Source organism: Pezoporus wallicus, unplaced genomic scaffold, assembly GCF_028554395.1.
Source record: "Pezoporus wallicus isolate ANWC-B61680 ecotype Strahan unplaced genomic scaffold, APGP_CSIRO_Pwel_v1 contig_2132, whole genome shotgun sequence".
NCBI classification, from domain to species: domain Eukaryota; kingdom Metazoa; phylum Chordata; class Aves; order Psittaciformes; family Psittacidae; genus Pezoporus; species Pezoporus wallicus.
Window position 1 is genome coordinate 2,352,590 of NW_026637551.1, and position 21,375 is coordinate 2,373,964.

The window sequence follows — 21,375 nt, forward strand, 5'->3', positions numbered from 1 at the left end:
GCAAAAAATGACTTTCACACACAAAGCCATCATCAAGGATGCTTGAATGTTTGTCAGGGCCACAGGTGGAAGGTTTGGACCTTGGAGCACATGTTATAATTTGCATGGTATGTAATCCTCCTTTGCTCCTCTGCATGCACATACAGGAAGCATCTTGTTTCTTCTCATAGTGGTACATTGAGGGCAACTTTTCCAAAATCTGTGCAAAAGTTACAATGGAGAAAACATACTTCTGTGTGAAAACATGTATGATATTCCTAGAGCAAGACATGACAATTCAATTGGTGCTCATTTCCAGGCTAAGAAATGTCTTGATCCCATATTTCATTTTCTTTCTTCACTCACTAGCTTGGGGAAAAAAAATCTAGTCTTTTTATGACTATTATTGCTTCCCATGTAGGCTACAGGAAACGTGAAGATTTGCTCTGACAACACTGTTTAACCCTTTATTTCAAAACCAATACTCTGCATATCCTGATCTTAAATCCAGCACATTTATGTAGCAGCACCAGCCCAAATATTTCATGCACTGTTAACACCTGGACCTTTCACACCTTTCTTGGCCTTTGGTTGTAGGGTCTCAAATATAATGCTGGAAATAATAAATCTAACTTTCCTGTGTCAGAGTTTGGGTGCTTGTGCATACCGAAGCCTACTCTAAAACCAGGTTTCTGACTCCTGTCCTGCATATATTATGGGGTGGGGCAGGGGCGGGCAAATAAAAAAAAAACCCAAACCAAAAAGTCCCGTTACATCTTACTAAAGTAAAATGCTGGAGCGTCAGCGCCCCACATCCAGAAATATTTGCAACACTCGTATGTAAATCTCTAGTACCGCAACACAGGTGTGAGACAACTATGGGTGTTCCTGTAGTTCAAGAAGGGGCAGCAATCAGCTGGATTTCCCGTCACCCGCAAACAGCTGCGCTCAGCACCGTGGCTGGACAGCAGCTGCTCCTGTACCGAGAGGGAAAATAACACTCAGGCCCCCCCGGCAGGTGCTCACATAACGCGCCCGCCCGCCCGCGGTGGTGCACCCCGTCAAGGCTCACACACCCCGCACACCGCGACCCAGCCCGGGCGCCGCAGGCTGCGCCTCACGGACAAGCCACCCAGCGCGCGACGGTTAAGACCAACGGCAACCCGCGGCCGCCTTACGCGCATGCGCGACCATGCCGCTCGGGCGGGCAAATTCAAACCTGCCCCTCGCCCCTGCTCTTTGTCGGGGTAGCAGTTGTGCTGACGTCATTGCACCGCGTCTTTCTTCTCTGCGGTTTCCGGCGCTCGCCCTTGCGGTAAGTGCAGCTGAGAGGGGGAAAGTTTTCGTTTGCGTGGTTCACGGCACCGTTTCTCTCCCCTTTCCCTCAGGAGCGGGCGAGCAGGGGCTTGGCGGACCCTCTTCTCCCCTGTCCTGTGTGGAGGGGGCGAGAGGCTTTCTCTACAACCAACGCCGGCGATGGCTTCGGGGAGCGCAGAGGCGCCGCAGGTGGCAGAGCTGAAGGGAGAGTTGCGGCGTCTGGCGGAGGAGCTGAGCAGCTGCCAGGTACCTGAGAGAGAGGCCGTCCCCTTCGGCGGCGGTGAGGGGCGGCCCGGAGCGGCGCGGCTGGGGCCGGGCGGGTACATCCCTCCTCCCGGGAGGCCTGTGCTCCCCGCCCACGCCACTGGGAACGTCCGGTTCTGGAGGACGGTGAGGGCAAGGCTGAGTAGGGTGGACTACGGGTTCCCGGCCCGTGTGAGGCAGGACGGCCGAGCAGCCGCCGCTGCCGTCCCCGGAGCGGGAGGAGTCAGCTCAGCGGTGGGGCGCACACTTGTTGGGCCGCGGTGGCGGCGGGCCTCGAGTCCGGCGTGGAGCCCCTCGGCCACTCTGCCAGCGGGAGCCCTGTATGCGCCTCCTGCAGCTCCGCCCGGTGAATTAAACCGCCCCCGGTCTCAATCTGGTTTAAACGAAACCACTTCGCCTGAAAACCGCCCACCGTCAAGAAGCCACCGTTTATTTACTTGATGTGTAATGGCAACAGTACTGAGGTGCTGCCTTGTGCAATTTCTGGGCAAATGAACTATCAGAGGGTTTATGGAAACGTAGAAGAAACCTTTAGAGGTCATTTATCTTTCAGCCTACCTTGTAGCACGGTTAAGTGTACCCATGCTGTTCTGGAAGGGAGGGCTCTATGAGTAATTGCAGTTGTACTTTCAGAAATTATCCCAGACTGTCTCCTTGTGACCTCCCTTCACAGGTACACTTCCCTCATTCTTCCAGTTGGTCATTCATCGCATATGATTAGGTCTATTTCATGAAAATAACAATGTTGAGATCTTGTCATAGAAATCTATGTTAATTCTTTGCCAAACAAGTCGTAGGGCAGGTAAAAAGTATAGGGCAGAGAGGAAGGTGACATCTGATGCTGTGGTTACTTTCTCGCTTGCTTCCTGGTAGCCAGAGCAGCATTTTCGTGGGACATGGTCTTGTTAAAGGCCTCGGCTGACATAGTCATGTCTGTAAACAGAAAATACTGACTGTGGTAAGTTAGTGGCAGTTTGTTGCTTCAAGCAGCACTGGTAAACCTTGCACTGGCGCTGGATTTCTGCTATGGGAAGAATCCATGCTTTTTGCTAAAACTTGTTGCATGGGAGAAGTATGGAGAGAGTAAGCTGTCAGTAAAAATCCTGTTTAGAAATACTGAACAATGAAGAGTTTGGGGATATTTTAAATGTCTTGTGGGAGAAGTTTGGAAAACTCTTTATAATGGTAATTTAGTTAGCTTCATCTTCTTGGTATGCAGATGTGCAGTGTCAGACAAAATTTGGTGGAGGCAGAAGGAAGGCCCTGGGCTCTGCTCGTTTGCCAGTTGAACATAAATTGCACATTACTAAAATCTAGTAGCATAAAGTATTTTTGAAGTAAATAGTACAAATATGAATTTCTAATTACTTTGATAATGTAACTTGATGTACACAAATTATAGTGAATTATCTGATTTCCCCTTCAGATTCATTCAATTACATGCACATTTCAACTTGTTCCTTGATGAACCCATTCCAATCATTTTGAAGTCAGCAGCCAAAAAAATATTTTAGAATGTATTTCTTTTAAGTCTGATGCATATTATCTTGCCATTCTTGTATCATTGTCTTTTACCAGATCATACAGTTTTCTGGGAGGGAAGCAAGTGAAGAAACATGAAGGTAGTTCCTGTATTTAAAAACAGCATCCGGTCAGTGTTCTATGTAAACTCTCCAGCTCTAGGTAGAACCCAATACATACCATCCTTAAAACAACAGAGGTTGCATGTATTCAGGATTTATTTTAGGTTATTAATGAAAAGGAAAGTGAAGCTGTAATCTGTCAGCAAAGGTTCATCTCTGAAAGCACTGCGGTATAGACATATACATTCTTTATCATTTTACTAACCATGTACGTAATAATGTAGAAATTAAGCATGCATATGTTATGTAAAAAATTGGGAACCCGCATTTTAGTAAGTAAAGGAGGTGGTAACCCAGTCAGTTCTGCAGCTTTTCCAGATTAGATTTATCTAATTATTCTTTTTTTTTTTTTTTTTAAGTTTTGTGAAGTTACTCTGAATTTGAATAGGAACTAAAGAATACTTCACTAAAATTCTTCAGCTGGCTTAAAAATCAACTGGTAAAACTATTCGGGGATGGTTAGTCTGTTTTAAATTCATATTTCACATGAAAACTTTGTACAAAGACAAGCCATTTGAAAACATGATTATATGGGCAATGTTAATGTTGTACTCTACTAATTTCTCCAGTGTTGAAATACGAAGTTTTTACTGACAAATAATTACTTTAGTGGTAATATATTTCACCTAGTGTGAGTTCTTTAGTTTCATTTCCATGCAAGATATTCTTCGTTTTTTTGTCTTGTCTCTTAGCATTTGTAGGTCTTGTTAGTCAGGATCATGAAACTATTTAAGTTGGAAGGAATCTCTTGAGATCACCTTTTCCACCCAACCCTAGAATGGGTTTCTCAGGATGGTGTCCAGTCAGGTTTGTGTATTTCCATGGCTGGAGACTGCAGTTTCCTAGGGCAACCTGTGCTAGCGTGTGAAGATTCTCATGGTAAAAGTCAGGCTCTGTTGAGATTTCCCTTGACTTCGGTTCTGTTGGGTATTGTTATATCTTTTGGAGACTACCTTAGCCTGCTTTCTGGATAGAAATATATGTAAATGTCTTAGAAAAAGACGTTAGTAAGAGGGTGTTATCTTTTAATCCAGCAACTGGATAAAATTGCCTAAAGTTTTTTTTGTTTCTTTTTTAATTCTGAGTAAGAAGCTCACAGATACAGAAAGTGCATTTCTGAAACAGACTTCCAAACTGAAATAGTTAAACTGAGAAAGTTTCATAGTGTACAAACTAAAGGATTAGCCTTAAGTATTTTTTCAGTACTAGCCTTTTCATTTGGAAAATATTTTTTCTAAAGAAAAAGCAACCATTTATGGAGTGACTGAGGCTGAAAGTTTTAATTTGTTCTAGGGAGCACTAAACAAGGTTATAGAAATAGAGATGTGTACATCCAACAGATGTATATATTTGGCACCCAAATAAAATATGGCAAGTTTCTTTTTGACTTATCCACACCTCATTGGACTACTACTTTCACTGTCATATAAACTGTGCTTCTGAAATGAAGTTTCTCCGCTGGGAACTAGAGGCTGTTGATGATGTGGAGTCCACTGGCTAAATATATGGCAGCCTTCTTTGGCTAATGAAGCTCCTGAGTTTTAATGGAAGTACCGTGCATGCTAGCTTTGCTCTAACCACAGGTATTCCAGGCATCTGCTTTTGGCCATTGTCTCTTTTCTGCAACAGAATCCTAGAGTATCTGACCCTTTTTCTCATCTGGACTGGTGGCCTTTATGTTCAAAACAAGTTTCTTTTTCTTCTTAAGCTAGCACTTCCCACTATTTAAAGGCGCTTAAAGAGTCAAGAATGATATTTTGAATATTTCCTTTCCATATTTTTTTTTTCCCCCTGTCCATTCGTTTCTAAAAGTAAGATACTGCTGGTGAGTTTTGATCTTGGCATCTTAGGCTAGCAGTATTTGGTATTTTCCAAACACTAATACTAATGCAAAAGACACTGTGAGAGCTTGAATCATAGTAAGCGAGATTGTGGAGGAGGGCCTGTTAAAAGCATAACAATTTTTTTGCAGTCGCTCTGTGAAACTGTTGGTTCCTTGTAATTGTGTGATGGAATTTACAAAAATTTGCCCAATTTGAAAATGAATTTCCAAAATAAGAAAATAGGCCAAAGCTCCCAGATAGTCTGCTGAGGAGACTTGTATAAAGCTGAGAGAATGAAAAATAAATCTAAATTATGTTTGCTTCTGTATTATGCTATTTTGGGAAAATTATTGTTGTGTCTGTGGTAGAGCCTCTGATTTGAGACTGGGTTTTCCACATCCAATTAAGTATCTTATGTTGCTGGATATACAGTCAGTTGGAAGAATCAGGTGTGTACTCTGTTTTTACATATTCTGTTTGTGATATCCACAAAAGTATGTTGGTTTGACACAGCTTCCTTTCTTTTTTTTCTAGCCTAGGATCTCTTCCTTTATTTCTGAATGTGCTGATTTAGGTTCAAACAAGTGTCTTAGCAATTTACCCATTATTAATTAAAAAAAAACAACAGTCTTTATTCATTGCAGCTTTGATTTCAAAGGTAACGTGGCATCTCCTGCTGCTAAAATAAGGAGTTGTTTTCTTCATTGAAGACTTTGTTCTAAATTCATGATTCTGCAAAAACTGGAAGTACCCTGTCTTTTTTTCTGCAGTTATATATACAGCTTTTAGGGAGCTCTTGTTATGTTACCTTCTCTAGCTCATATGCTTTTCTTGTCAATTACGGTTCTAGCACCCTCTCCTTTTCTGTGTCAGAAATTTATAGGTATATATATACGTGTGACTAACAGGTCTCTTGAGCACACCATTCCAAAGTACTCTGAGCAGTTTATATCCCTGACTTGAAAGGTACAGTCAGTCAGCTGCCAGTGGTTTGCAGGCCACTGACATTTAGTCAGAGAAACCGTAGTGCCGCTTATAGTTTTCAGTTTACAAATGCACTTTGTAAAAACCAGAAAATTCTCCATTTGTTAAGAACTGTGTGTATCTTTAAGTGTTTTTGCGTAGAGGAGGGACAAGAAAGGTGGGTTTACTTTGTTGAAAGTGGAGTGACAGAGGTTTAATCTGCTGCTGGCTTTGTTTCAAGTTTTATGTTTCCAGCTTTCTGTGAAAAGGTGATCTTGTATTATTTTATATGCGGTGTTTGCAGAAAACACCCAGTATTGTGGTCAGCTGGATTTTCTTGTTTTGATCACTTTGTGGGTTTGAGAGGTATGTAAAATATTTTATTTGGTATTGCTAGCATTGGTAACAGATATGATTGCTACAACAAACTTATGAAAAATAATTAACTGGAAAAACAGATGCATTCTTTCAATTTAATATCCAGGCCACCCATTAAAAATAATGTAGGCATAGTAACATTGACTTATAAGTGATTTTACCCTCCCCCCTTATTTACAAGTAAATATATATTAAGTAACAACATGCCATTGTTTCATGATACGTGAATAGCTATTTGAGGTGCATGTTGATTGTATTGATATTAGAAGTAATTTTAGATCAATAGCTAAGAATTGAAACTAGTATTAAAAAGCCATAGTTCTTCCTTAGCATTGTGTTTTTATGTTGAGTTGATTCTTATTAACCTGATTTTATGACTAAAATTTTAATATTTATAAACTAGCAGAATGAGATTTTGAGTACGGTAGTATTTCTTCCGGAAGAATTGTTGATACCTGTACTTTTCTTTCAAAATGGGTCAAAGTGTTCAATGTTCCCATTCTTTAAATACTAATTTCTTATATTGGTGATTAAGGCAATACCACGTATTTATTGGTGCCAAGGGATGCCAGCTGTTTAGTGCTTTGGGTGTTTGTTTTTTTAAATGTGTTTGTTTTTTTTTTGTTTTGTGTTTTTGGTTGTTTTTGGTTTTGGTTGTTTTTGTTATTTTATACTCTTATATTTTGCCATAAGGAGCCTAAATTACATGAGTCTGATTAGTACAGGTGTTCTTAATAAAGGCCTTACTCTTCATGTATTATAGACAGAAGTATTATTATTGAATAGCTGTTTATTTTCTTTTGCTTTTTTTAATTTTGACAAATATTAGTTAACTAGAATTAACTTTTGCATAGGTGATCTTCTGAAAAATACTTGTTTGGAATGTTTGAGTAAAATTGAAGATGAATTTTACTTAAGATGAATAAAGCAGTTACCTATTTGTAGGATGTCTGTATGTGGATATTTCAAATTGCCCCCAGAATGTGAGTGGGAATCTAAAATTTGATACAGAGATAAGTGTCATAGGGTAGTTTGGGTTGGAAGGGACCTTGATAGATCATCTATCCCCCTGCCGTACGCAGGGATGTCTTCCAGTAGAGGTTGCTCAAAGCCCTGTCCAACCTGACTTGTAGTGATGGGGCATCCACAACCTTGTTCCAGTGGCCCACAGCTCTGTTTACCTTTTGTCAATCTAAATCTACCCTTTCAGTTTTAAAACTGTTTTGCCTCTTCTCCTGTTAGCGCACTGCTCGGTAAAAACTGTCTTAAACTGCCATTTAGGTATTAAAAAGCTGCAATTGAGTCCCTGAGGAGCCTTATCCAGGCTGAAAAGACCTAATGCTCAGCCTTTCTTCCATCCCTCTGACCATTTTTGTGTGCCTACTGTGGACCTGTGCTGACAGGGCCACGTCAGTCTGGTGCTGATGTCCCCACTGCTGGATGCAGTCCACCAGGTATGGTTTCACAGGAGTAGAGAGGGACTTACTGGCTTTTCATGCAGTTCAGGATACATTTGGCTTTCTGGGCTGCAAGTGCTGCAGCACTGCTGCTGGGTAATGCTCAGTTGTTTTTTTTTTCCACCAGAATATCCAAATCCTTCTCCTCAGGGACTCCTCTCAATCAATTAGTTTACCAGTCTGTAATGATACTGGAGTTTGTGCCCCAGCCCCAGGCATACAGGACCTTCCACTTGGCCTTACTGAACTTCACAAGGTTCACATGGGCCTGCCTCTTGAGCTTGTCCAAGTCCTTGTGGATGGCATCCTGTCCCTCAGGCGAGTCAACAGCACTACTCAGCTTGGTGTCTGCAAACTTGCTAAGGGTACATTCCCTCAATCCCACTGTGTCATTTATGAAGGTAGTAAACAGTATTGGTCTCATTATGGACCCTGAAGGGGCACTACTCATTACTGTTTAGCATTTGGACATGGAGCTGTTAACTGTAACCCATAGCTTTCCAATGAAGTGGCAAGAATGTTGTGGGGGACTGTATCAAAGGCTTTACAGAAGTCTAGGGAAAATGACATCCGTAGCTCTTCACTTGTCAATGATACCTTTAGGAGGTATTGACTGATGCAGTCACTCAATTGTATAAGGCCTTTATATTAGTCAGGCCTGATTTGCCTTTGGTAAGTCATGTTGCTTGTCTCTAAGTACCTTATTGTCATCCATATGCCTTGACATAGCTTTCAGGAGGATCTGTTCCATGATTTTATTAGGCACTGTGGTCAGTAGTTCCCAGGGTCCTCTTTCTACCCTTTTTAAAAAAGGGTATGATATTTCCTTTCTTCCAGTCACTGGGGACTTGACAGCTGTGAGGTAGGCATGAGTGAAAAGGTACCTTTTATGGGAAGAGCAAAACACTGCTGTTTCTCAGTAAAGGAATTTGAGTTTTGGGTGCAGAGAAGTAGGCTCTTCAGATTCAGCTCAGAGGAGAATGGCTGTAGGTCTGGTTTTCCCATCAGACTGTATGTTGGTGCAAAAGGAGGTATGCTGTTCTTAGAGAATGACTTCAGATAATCTTGTTCATCTCTGTTGTTATTAAGCATGCACTATTTCAGCCATTTTAGGTGTCGTTTAGCTCATGACTTGGAAGATGTGCAAATACTCTTCTAGTTGTCTACAATTTCACAGGATTTAGAAAGCACTACAGTCATTTCAGGCAGAGTTGATGCAATGAACCCACATTCTACTTGATTAGTCATGGTAATTCAGAGTGAATATACCCAAATGTATACCTATGGTTATATTAGCTGTAAAATAAAACTACTTGTGCATTCCTGTATTCTCAAATGCATTGAAAATCAGAAATGCAGTATTATATTAACCCAGAGCATTATATTTAAACAAAAACTAACTCTGAGGCCTATGCTAAAACTTTTAGATTATCCTGTGCTCTCAAATAAGTCATTGAAGTCTTCACTCTCAAAATTATAGCACTTCCAGAAAGCAGTTATGCGACTTGGAAAATTCATGTCCTTTTTCACTCTGCAAATCTCCTATTGAAATGATTCGAATTACTATGGTTAGTTTTAATTGAAGTAGTTTAGATATTTATAGCTTGAAATGAAAGCTCACAGGTGAGTTATCCTATGCTTGATTTGTAAATGGATTAAAGCAAACCCTTATTTCTAGAACTGAACCGTTTGCTTTCCCTAGTCCTCTCCTCTATGAAAACAATTCTTACATCAACAAAGTCTGAAGTTTTCAGTGTTAACTACTTGGGGAAAAAAAAAGCAGTTGTTGGTGTAATGGCTGTGCCAGTGAATAAAGGCATGCAAAGCACCCCGACTCTTCATCAAAGAGCAAAGGAAGTACTTGGACCTATTCAGTGAGGGTTACATTGTGTGTCAGAGGTCCATGTCTGTCTGTTAAATTCTCTCTACCATTTAACGCATTTTTATTTCTGTCCTGTTGTCCTGTGGTAGTGCTTACGTGACATCTGCAATGCTAATTCATTGACTGTGTCATGGTGGGCAGGAAATAACTTCTATTTCTTGTCCATTGATGCCACAAGGAGTCAGTTGTTTATGTCGACTGAGAATGTGTAATAAAATTACTCAGTTAAGTGCCTTGCTATCTTTTTATCACACTGATGGACTAATCTGAGAATCCATTTATGAAATCATGTGTAATCATAACATCTTAGTTCAAGTTGTGTAGTATGTTTACATAGGTCCCTATTACTGCATCAACATTGTAACATGGTAACATGGTGTTATTTTTATGGTGCCTGTTTACTTTCAACAGTGTTCTGTTTAAGGATGCAGTCTCTTGGGGCGTATATTTATCTACACACCTTTTACATTCTCTATATATGTGTAAGTAAAGCAGTATGCTATCTTTTTTCCATTTTTTATTCAAAGGTATCTTGGTTGCCAAAATTGTCAACGGAAACAAGGTAACAGGAAATTCTTTAAATAGAAAATTACAGCTGGAAGATACGTTAAACTGTTTTTCTGGTATTGAAGCATTACATGTTGGTTGCTGTCCTGGGTTCAGCAGTAGCAGTCATGTTTTTTTTCCCTTTGTGTTAACTGGTGCAGTGCTGTGTTTTGACTTCTAGTTTGAGAACAGTGTTGGTGAAGCCGATGTTGTCGGTTGTTGCTAAGTGATGTTTACCCTGACCAAGGACTCTGTGGGGCTCATGCTCTGCCAGGGAGGAGGGGAAGCTGTGAGGAGGCAGAGACGGGGCGCCTGACCCGGGCTAGCCGGGGAGGTATTCCATACCACAGCACGTCATGCCCGGGGTGGGGGGTAACTGGGAGTTACCCGGAAGGACAGGAGCTTCCGGGTGGAACTCGTTTTCTTGGCCGGTGGTATCGTATTCTCTTCCCTTGTTATTTTCCCTTATCATTGTTTTAGCTGATAGTAGCGGTGGTGATTTGTTGCTGGACTGTTCTTGTCTCAACCCGTGGGAGTTGCACTCTCTCGATCCTCCTCCCCGTTCCTCCGGGAGCGGGGAAGGGGAGAGCCCCGGTGCAGGGGGGGGGGAGACGGACACGGACCTTGATTGTTGTCAGCTCGGCACCACTCACTGGGAGCGAGTGAACAAGTTACCTGACTGGGTTTAAACCACGACAGCTAGCTACTAAGAAGAAAATTAACTTTATTCCAACTAAAACCAGGATAATGATGTTTGAAGATTCCTTCCAACCCAAACTATTCTGTGATTGTATTCTATGATTCTGTGATGAGAGGGGCCATCTCTAAGCGGGATCTTGTAGTAGCCATCTGCTGCCAGCGTCCAGACCAAGAATATAAAGGCACTGAAGCAATATGTGGGTTGCTAAGCAAAATTTAGGTGAACAGGACCTGATTATTGTTGGTGACTTCAAGAATACCCAGGCATTTGTTGGAAGAACAATACAGGACTTCATGTCATCCATCAAGTTCCTGGAATGTGCAGAGGACTGCTTCCTCATACCAACGTTTGATGTGCAAACCAGGAATAAAACACTGCAGGACTTGCTTTTAACAGACTGAGAAAATCTGCTTTTTTGTATCTTGGTTTAGCAAAAGCCTTGGCTGCAGTGATCACAATACTGGAGTTTGGGATCCGGCAGAGCAGGCTGAAGGCTAAGACACAAGTTTTAGATTTCAGAAAAGCAAACTTCAGCTTGCTTAGAGCTCAGCTGGGAGTGATTCTGTGGGAAGCTTATGAGTGAGGGGGCATACAGTGATACTTGAGAAAGACTTATCAGGGAATGTAGCGATAGGACAAGGGGCAATAGGTTTAAACTTAAACAGGGGAAGTTCAGGTCAGATAAAAGGCAGAATTTCTTTACTGTGAGGGTGGTGAGGTACTGCAGTGGGTTGCCTAAGGAAGTGGTAAATGCTCCGTCCCTGGCAGTGCTCAAGGCCAGGTTGTACAGAACCTTGGGTACCATGGCATAGTGTGAGTTATCCCTGCTCGTGGCAGGGGGGTTTTAACTAAATGATCTTAAGGTCCTTTCCAACCCTAACTATTCTGTGATTCTAAAATATATGTCAAAACGGTGCTTGTTGACAGCCAGCATGGCTTCACTAAGGGGAATTCCCGCCTGACTAGTTTGGTGGCCTTCTGTGGTGGGGCTATGGCGCTAATGGACAGGGGTAGAGCAGTTGACATCATCTACCTGGACTTGTGCAAAGCATTCGACACTGTCCCACACGACATCCTTGTCTCTAAATTGGAGAGACATCAATTTGATAGGTGGAGCACTCAGATAAAGAACTGGCTGGATGGCCACAATCAAAGAGTTGTGGTCAATGGCTCAGTGTCTGGCTGGAGACCTGTAATGACTGGTGTCCCTCAGGGATAGGTATTGGGACTGGTCTTGTTCAACATCTTTGTTGGTGACATGAATTGAGTGTGCCCTCAGCAAGTTTGCCAGTGACACCAAGCTGTGTGGTTTGGTTGATACCCTGGAGGAAAGGAATGCCACCCAGAGGGACCTTGACACACTTGTGAGGTGGGCTGATGCCAACCTCATGAAGTTTAACCATGCCAAGTGCAAGGTCCTACACCTGGGTGGGAGCAATCCCAGGCGCAGCTACAGGTTGGGCAGAGAAGAGTTTCAGAGCAGCTGGTTGGGTTACATCAGCAAGGGGTAACTTACACTGATCCCTTCTATTCAGCGCTTGTGAGGCCACACCTGGAATACTGTGTTCAGTTTTGGTCCCCAGTATACAAAAAGATGTGGACAGGTTGGAGGGGTCAAGAGAAGGGCCTCAGAGATGATTACAGGACTGGAAAGCCTGCATATGAGGAAAGTCTGAGAGACCTGGGTTTCTTCAGCCTAGAGAAAGGAAGGCTCGGGGAAGACCTTAACACCATGTTCCAGTGTGGCTACAAAGGAGACAGAGACTCCCTTTTTAAAATGAGTAGCTTGGAAAAGACAAGGGGTAACGGGTACAAGTTACTCCTGGGGAGATTTCAACTGGATATGAGGAAATTTTTTCACAGTGAGATCAACCACCCATTTGAATAACTTCCCCACAGGAGTGTATTCTCCAGTGTTGCACACACTTAAGATTTGGCTGGGCCATCTTGTCTGGACTGTGCTTTTGCCAAGGAACCACCCCAGATGGTTGAGGGTGAAAGGGACCACTGGGGGTCATGTAGTCCAACCTCCCTGCTCAAGCAAGGTCACCTAGAGTACATTGTTCAGGATTGTGTCCAGATGGCTTTTGAGTATCTTCAGGGAAGCAGACTCCACAACCTTCCTGAGCAACCTATCCCAATGCTCAGACACCCTCACAATAAGGCTTTCCGTCATCACTGAGGGCCCCTTCCAACCTGGTATTCTATGATTCTATGAAATAATTGTATGCAATATTGGTACAGTTTTACATACTGTTGATATCAAATATCCAGAGTGGTATTTATGCTTCAATTTCTTTTCCAAAGTAAATTATTTTAATTTAAGTAAGAATGTATGTCTTTACTCATAAGTCACAGGGATTGTTTTGTGACTTACAGTAATGTTTAATGAATTCATGACTTTATTTGCAAGCAAATACTTGTGCTGTAGCTAGTCATGACAATACAGCCTTAGGCAGTGGCTCATCTTACAATTGTCTCAGCTTCTGAGCTTGCAGCTGTTAAAAATCCATGAGAAAAATCCAGTTTGCTTTGTAAAGAACACATTCAAGGCCTAAGGTACTTTTCATTTCTGTATCTTTTGAGTATGATGATGAACTAGAATTACTTTCACTGCAGGCTGAGGGAAAATTCCACTTTTCAGAGGATACATAGTGCACTGGGTTTTATTTCAGAATTCTTCAGTTCTAGTGTGCAAACTTGATTGCAGGGTGAATGTCATTACACATGTTTGTGGATCTCATTTTAAATCACATGGCATGTATTCTGCCTTGTGTATATGTAAGTTCTCAGCTGTTCAAGGTACACTCTTGCTGAGCTCTTCAGCTGTTAATGTACACTTGAGTAGGCTGGATCTTCCTTGGGTATGCTGAAGAATGATACATTCCAGGCCTTGACAGCTGCAGTGTTTTTCTGTGCCAGCTTTAGACAGTCTAAGCAGCCCTATTTCAAAGAAAGCGATTGGCTCCCAAGACCATTCAGGGAACAGCCTTACCAAGTCCATTAATTGAGCCAAGAGCTTAAAACGGCTGTTTAAACTTCTTTTCATTTTAAAACTGTAATAAGTTCTGGTTAATACTCATTCTGTTATACAAAATGCATAATTAGTTATAGATTTAGATGAAACAGTTTTAGCTGTTAAAATATTTGTCATTTTAAGAGCATAAAGTCTCATTTTATGGTAATTTACCATTCACTGACTAATGTCTTACTAATGTTTGTTATAAATTTTGTACATCTCCATGTAAACTTTTTATGTAATAGAGTTCGTAGGTTTCTAACTGTAGGTGATGTGTCTTTTTTTTTTTTTTATGCCACTCGTAACGTGTTTGAAGACTAATTTGTGTCATTATTCTTTTGGCAGAAGTCCACTCTGGCAGAACCTTGCTTTGTTTTGTGTGCATTTACAGAAATACAAATATGCAGTGAAAGGTATTTTGTCGATCTAGCGTTGAATATCTGTTGATATAATTACAGCATTGCTTTATAGTCCTGTGTGGGCTCATTCACAGGCTGCAGTAGTAACTTCTGGAAGTTCCAGTGATTTTTCACTCGTTTCCAGATGACTTGGGAATGGGGAATGTTTTTGTTTGTGTTGTATGTTTCTTTCTTTTTTTTTTTTTTTAATGGACAGTACTTAGTCTGTTCTGTTTAAGTGTTTCTTGGAAGTTTATTTAGTGCACACTGTTGACATTCAACATTCCTTATGGCAAGCAAGCCTTTTTAATGTGCAAGTTAGGATGGCTTTTTCATTCCTACTTTATCTACTGTTGTTTCAGTACAGATAGAAATATTGCAGAACTTAGTTATGGAAGAAGTGGCAATTTTACTGACATAAGTACAACTTGGAGTTGATTTTACTCTTCCTTGAGCAACTTCAAAAGTAGTCTGTGGAATAGGTGCTTTGAAGTTAATCTGAACTGCTTATTCAGTTAAAAGAGATCATTTGTGCCTGAGTGTGTTCTTGTTGGGAAGACCAATGTTCATTGAAAGTTTATATTTTATATATTATCACAAGGTCAATTTCTGGGAGACTTGGCAAAGTTTAAGTGGAAACTAAATTGTCAGAGACTCAATACTCAGCAATGCTGCACACTCAGCAAAAGTTACAAGAGGAATGTGAACATTTAACTTTTTGGTGTTTTTTTTTTTATTGTACATACATTCTGTATCTAATTTATTAATTAGGAATTATTCAGTATATGTTATATTAGTTGTCCCGGTTTGTTATTTTTTGTTACAGAAAAATGGTGTGCTTAGAAGTATGTATCTGCAAGTCGTTCACTATTCTGTCTTCTGATGCAGTGTGGTGTTCTCCAGCTTCAACCTGGAGTGTGTAGGAACCTGCATGGTACAATAACAGGCAGCACTGTGCTTGCAGTGACTCATTATACTTGATAGTGCTTTTTGGAGTTGTGCAGAAGCCTAAGTGTCTCAGCTTTTCTAATAAATAAATAAGCAGAAAATACAACAGCTACTTACATGGTCTTGTATAGAGGACAGTAAAGAGAAAAGGTAAGGAAGCATGATGGTAAGAAAATCCAAATCTTTAAACTGGTAAACAAAACTGAACAAAGCTAGTGGGCTCATAAAGCAGCATCAAAAAGTTTGTTTGACTCAAGATTTTTGAGCTTTTGCAGGTGAAATACTGTTGACAGTATTATATTTGGACTTCTCTGTGCTGTAATGACTGAATAGCCATTAGAATAATTTGTTAGTGATTTTAAGTAGCTTAGTGTAAAAATGCACAGTGAATTGTTTATTGAAGATATAAAAAATATTCAAGCACTATTATCATCAAAAAGCTTGTTTGACTCAAGATTTTTGAGCTTTTGCAGGTGAAATACTGTTGACAGTATTATATTCGGACTTCTCTGTGCTGTAATGACTGAATAGCCATTAGAATAATTTGTTAGTGATTTTAAGTAGCTTAGTGTAAAAATGCACAGTGAATTGTTTATTAAAGATAAAAAGATATTCAAGCACTATTATCAGTTTTGTTTTGCTCTTCATATTCTGATTAGCTATTTGAATTAAAATTATTTTGAAATTAGTTACGTATAATTTGTTAGAAATAATGGTTTATTCCTCCAGTATGGTTTAAAGATTTCCATAAACACAAGTGATGCCATTTAGAGTGAAGAACAACTAGCTTGCTGTCCTTATAGAAATCACATTCCCATTGTTATTATTTAGTGAGGTTTTGTTTAGCTTTGTGTTTTTTCTTTGCTGGGCTCCCAGCATAAATACATGGTAATTTGAGATGCTAAAATTACTCAGAATCCATGTTCTCCATAGATACTAATGCTTTTTGGAGGCCCGCATCTGTTTTGAAAAACATTTGTATTTTGAGTTCTGTTTATGCGTCGGAAGGATCAGATAATGTCTGATTCACAAATGTGTGCACATTGTGACTTTCCAGGCAGCATGGTAAGGCTTTTTCAGGAGATGGTGACTTTTTTGAGGACACATGAAAGAAGCGCACACTTTTTATAGCCTTTCAACCTGGATACGTAGAATCCAGGGTATTAAGTGGCATAAGGTGATAGCACACGATCAAAAAAACAAACAAACAAAAAAAATGGTGGCTAGCCATCTTTTTGACCTGAACTGCATAACCTAAATAATACGATGCTTACTTTTTGTCCTTTAACTTAATTCATAGCTGAAAATGAACTTATTTTTAGCACTTCTACTGAATAAAGACTTGGGTACTGATACAAGGTCATTTGAGTTCATATTTATGTGATGTATGGCTCAGTTCTGTTGTTACCTTTCTTTAAAAAGTGAATGTAGTCATGCACTATAGTGTACTGTAATCCGGTTAATTACTGTGTTTGCCTGCACACAGCAGGGTCACTTTTGGTTTTGAAAAGAGTCCCACTGCTAACAGAATTTGGTTAGAGGAAGATTATTTTTCTTTCAAGTGTGTTTAAAGAACAGCATATTCTCCATTTATTTCTATACAAAGCTTTTTGTTAATTGTTTGGTTTTGTTTGGAAATGCAAAAAATCAAGTCTCAGTGTCAACACTATAGAAATTGTGTGCACCCTACAAAGGCAGTTAGATGAAATTTCTCTGTTTTTATGAAAGACAAGCTCTGCTGCAGTTGAGGTTTGCTTAAGCTAACAGTCTTGAATTATAGGATCTCTGTGGCCAGAGCCTTGGTTTTATTTACTTTCTAACACAATTGGAAAGCTAGTCAGATTTGTCAGTTGTGTGCATTCTTACAGTAGGCAGGTAAATTTTTCTGGGTTTACAGCAGTACTTTGCTAGGGCATTAAATCTCCATAAAGTTTCCTTCCTTGGTTGGTTGAAAAAGTTGATGGCATTTAAAAATATAAATTGTGTAAACTCAAAATTGCAGAAGATGAAAGAGGAAGGTATTTTTTAAACCAGCACACATAAAATGCCTCACTTCTCATTTGTTCAGTGTTTTTTATATGTTTCCCTGTTTTCAGGATGCTCATTCATCATTACCTTGCTTCTGTATGCAGTTTTAAAATTCAAAATGTGCGTTTCTAAATTTGAATTGAAAGACACAGCAGAACTTTTTTAAAAAAGCACACTTTGAGGCTTTCCTCATAAACAATGGAGAAAATAGGTACAACCATCTCTCCTGTTTCTTCTGCAGTCATTGTTAAAAGTTTGTTAAATCTGTAGTTCAGTGTTATATTGCAGTATTAATCTTGATAAAATAATTTAGACTCAGTATACTGATAAATCTTGAGAAAAGTCTGCTAGCATTAGAGAGCTCTTTTGATTTCATATTGAAGATAGTCATTGTCTTCTGAAGAAAGAGAATCATTAAGATGGAGTGATTGTTATGCGCTGGAACTAGTATTGCTTGTACAGATCAAGTCTGCTTTCTAGAAGGCAAAACTGATTGGAAGCAAATGAAAAGCAAAGATAGCAGAAATATGAAAAGCAATTTCTACTCTTGAGATTTACTTTGATCATCCAATATGTGGTCTTTGCTAACTCTTGAGAGATCTGTCAGACTATAGTGGTGTTGAGCTGTTTTGTGTGTTAGATGGGCTGTGACCAAAGGTGCAATCTGTTATTCTAAAAAATGAGGAATCAAGAAAAGAAGAAATGAAGTTGCAAACCTATGAAAAAACCAAACAGCAGAGGTGAAGTTAGGAATTCAGTTCTTCTGTTTCATTTAATAATTAGAATTAAGGTAGAGTTGTGCAGAAATGAGAGGATTTTAGTGGGGTTTTGGTTAACTAATGATCCCTGTGATATCTTAGTAGATTAGGTTCCAGAAGCCTGGGAGAAGAAGGAAGCAGGTTGGTTTTCTATTTCAGTCATGTGTTTCCTTCATGCAAATTCTGTTTAACACTCAAAAAGCTAGTAAAAGCTGCACTCCTATGATTTTTCCTGTTGAATAGACCTAGCTACCAATATGGTGATTTTGGCTTATTAATATCTAATTTTATGTTAGGCTCTTTTTAGCAGGTTTGGTCCTAAGTCCAGTCCATGGTTTATATATGTATGCTTTCTTCTTGTTCTTCTTGTCCTCATCTGATTTCCACCCTCTTCCCCCATCCCTCAATATTTTAATATAATTATCACAGCGTATGGTTTTAGTTTGTAACATCATGTTGAACCACGTATTCCAGGTTCAGTGTTTATTAATACAAATTGTGTTCTGCTGCTAGAAGTAGTAGAAATTGATGCAGCAAAAGGCAGCCTTGTTTGAATGATGGTGATTTCTGCTGCCTTATGTCACATTGCATACTCTTTTCGTTGAAGGTCTTTGTCTTCCTTCAAAATTCTGAGTAGCTAAAGCTGTTTATTAAATGGAACTGTTTGCAATGTTTTTTTATTCAGGGGACAGTGAGTAATTTGTAGGGAATTTTGACTAGAATATTTTTTGTAATTGTCTTTTGAATATACACAGTACAACTTTTGTTTATAAAAAGTGTAGCATACATTGGACGTATTTTTGTCTTCTTTTCCCATTTCTAAGGCTGATAAAGAATTTGTGTGGTCTCTGTGGAAAAATCTACAAGTGTCAAGACCAGATCTTACTCGAATTGTTGGCTTGGTGGTGGAAAGGTGAGTTTCATTGATGTAACATGATACGAAACACAAAAGCAAACACCCCTCCCCCCCGCTAATAATATATTCTTTATCTTTTTAATATGTTGCAAAAATGTCATTGTTAAATTTTGTCAAGAGTACCTAGAATATGTTCCAAGTTGCCATTTTTTGGTATAAATTGAAGTATACTTCAAAATACGTTCTCACTGTGGTTGCTGTGCTGCAGTTGAATTAAATTTTTGAATTATAAATGTACTGCATATTATGTTTTTCTACTGAAAGAGCCAGAGGAGGTAAATGACATTCTTTGGTGTCATAAATGTTGGATAGCAATTACTTATATAAATGATGTTTATCCACATTCTTAAGGATCTAAAGGGCTAAGACATGGTAACAGAAGAAATGACTATGCAGTTAAATTATTATTCCTCTGAGGATATTAATGATGATTTCCTCAGGTACTTACATACTATCATCTGATTGCTATAAATTTTAGGTAATAATCACAGTATGTGATTTATCAGAATGCTAATATTTACAAATTCAGAATTTTTGAGTGCCAGAGAGAAGGAGAATGGGAATGAGTTGGTAATGTGAGTGTCAGAATTCAAACACTTGATTCTCTTATGGTCAAAAGGTTTGTCTGTTCTTCTCTCAGGGTGCCATGAGTTTGCTATTAAAAAAAGTAAATGTTTGTTTGTTTGTTGTTGGTTTTGTTTTGGTTTTGGTTTGTTTTGTTTTTAAATGGACTTTAACTTCTTTAAATGGCTTCTCAACATTACTTGGAAAGCTTGTCATAGAGCCAGGAGTCTCCTTTGGCTTCCTGTTCAGTGCTTTGATCTTGGAAGGCATGTTTTCTTTGTTCACATCTTTCCTTTCTGGTCTTGATCTGTAAACATTCTTATGCTCCTGAAAGCATTAGTGTTAAGTTCTTCAGCTGGGAGTGGATTCACTTTGGTGTTGTCCCGTTTTCTGCATAAAGCTTGAAGTCCTTTGGCATAAAGCTAATGAAAATTTTGTCCAAAAATACATTGTGATCATGTAGCTAGAGCTAATATCATAGGGCGTTTATATCCAGGGGAAGAACTTGAAGGTGTAAGCACATGCAGCTTGTTTTAAGATCGCTGTTGCCTGGGAGTTCACATGTGTTCACCAATGCTATGTTAAATAACTTCTGGTTCTGTAATGGGACACTGACCTGCAGAGAGAAGTAACTAGTCTGTTAGGACAGTGTATTACTTTCACATTGCTTGCATGTTGTGATTTGGGAAGTAATTGTAATACACAAGGGAGACATAGGAACAGAATAACAGCATCCATCATTTATGTTGAAATGCACATTCTTACTGACTAGTTTCATGATAAAATTTGGTCATAGTTTCATGAGGGCACTTAGAGTGCACTATAAGTGCACTAGAGAGCACTTACATATCTTTCTTCTTCAAACATAAAAAATGCAAGAGCTGCTTAAAATATATAAATATAGTATTTAATGTATGTAAAGATACATTACAAATATGTAAGCCCAAGTATGTTGAAAAACTTAAAAAATTGGTTTGTCTTAGCCATGTTTTATAGATAGCTGAACAATATGGAAAATTTTTGCTCTTTCACATGAAGCTTAATAGGGTAGAAACAGAGGTGTTCAGGCTCATTAACATTTTTTATTTGAGTTGCATATAAAAATAATCAGGATATTAGGACAAATTGAAGCATAGAGATGTTAGAAAGTATGCATTTAAATAATGATGAATGCAATTATTTACTTGGAGTTCTTGAATTGTATGGCGATGTAGGATACAGTCTGTCATCTTTTTTTATCCTTCTTCCTGTCTAGGAATATTTTTATGCTTGATTGTTATCCCTTGCTTTAAATTATTTTATGCTTTATTTAGAACAGAAACTGGTAATTGTGTGTGCATTATCCTAATTGATACAAAGAACGTGGGGCTCTTAGATACCACCTTGATGGCTGCAAACGTGATAATGAGCTGGATTTTTTTACAGTGGTAGGAAATGTTTGTGAAACCCTTTTAATAATGTCATCTTCAGCCTATCAAAAGACTTACTATAGAAATGTGATGTATAGTAATGGCTTATTCTATATGATGGTAAAGGTATATTTTGTATATGCTTTGCACTTTGTGTAGATTGGTGATTGGTACTGTTCCTAACAGTGTGTGTGACAACATACTTCTCTTAAGGTGCTTGTGTAGTTTTTCTTGCGCTGTCTTCTTTCTTGCGCTGTCTTCAGATGCTTTAGAACACCTCTTGTGAACTCAAGGCTAGGCATCTGTATCATACTTTTCCCATGCTTCTCAGAGTTATGGAATAATGAAAGAACAAATTGCTTCTACAGCATCTTTTTAGGTAT

General features: G+C 39.3%; 1 protein-coding gene across 3 annotated transcripts in view; it reads left to right on the top strand.

Moving 5' to 3' along the window:
* The first annotated feature begins 1,450 nt into the window (after positions 1 to 1,450).
* Positions 1,451 to 21,375, top strand: part of CNTLN (centlein) — a 190,209-nt gene continuing 170,284 nt past the window's right edge. For all 3 annotated transcript variants that reach the window (XM_057406298.1, XM_057406299.1, XM_057406300.1), the window contains exons 1-2: positions 1,451 to 1,542; positions 18,928 to 19,016. In XM_057406298.1, the coding sequence (XP_057262281.1) occupies positions 1,456 to 1,542; positions 18,928 to 19,016 (176 nt within the window). In that variant the 5' untranslated portion in view covers positions 1,451 to 1,455. The remainder of the gene's footprint in view (positions 1,543 to 18,927; positions 19,017 to 21,375) is intronic.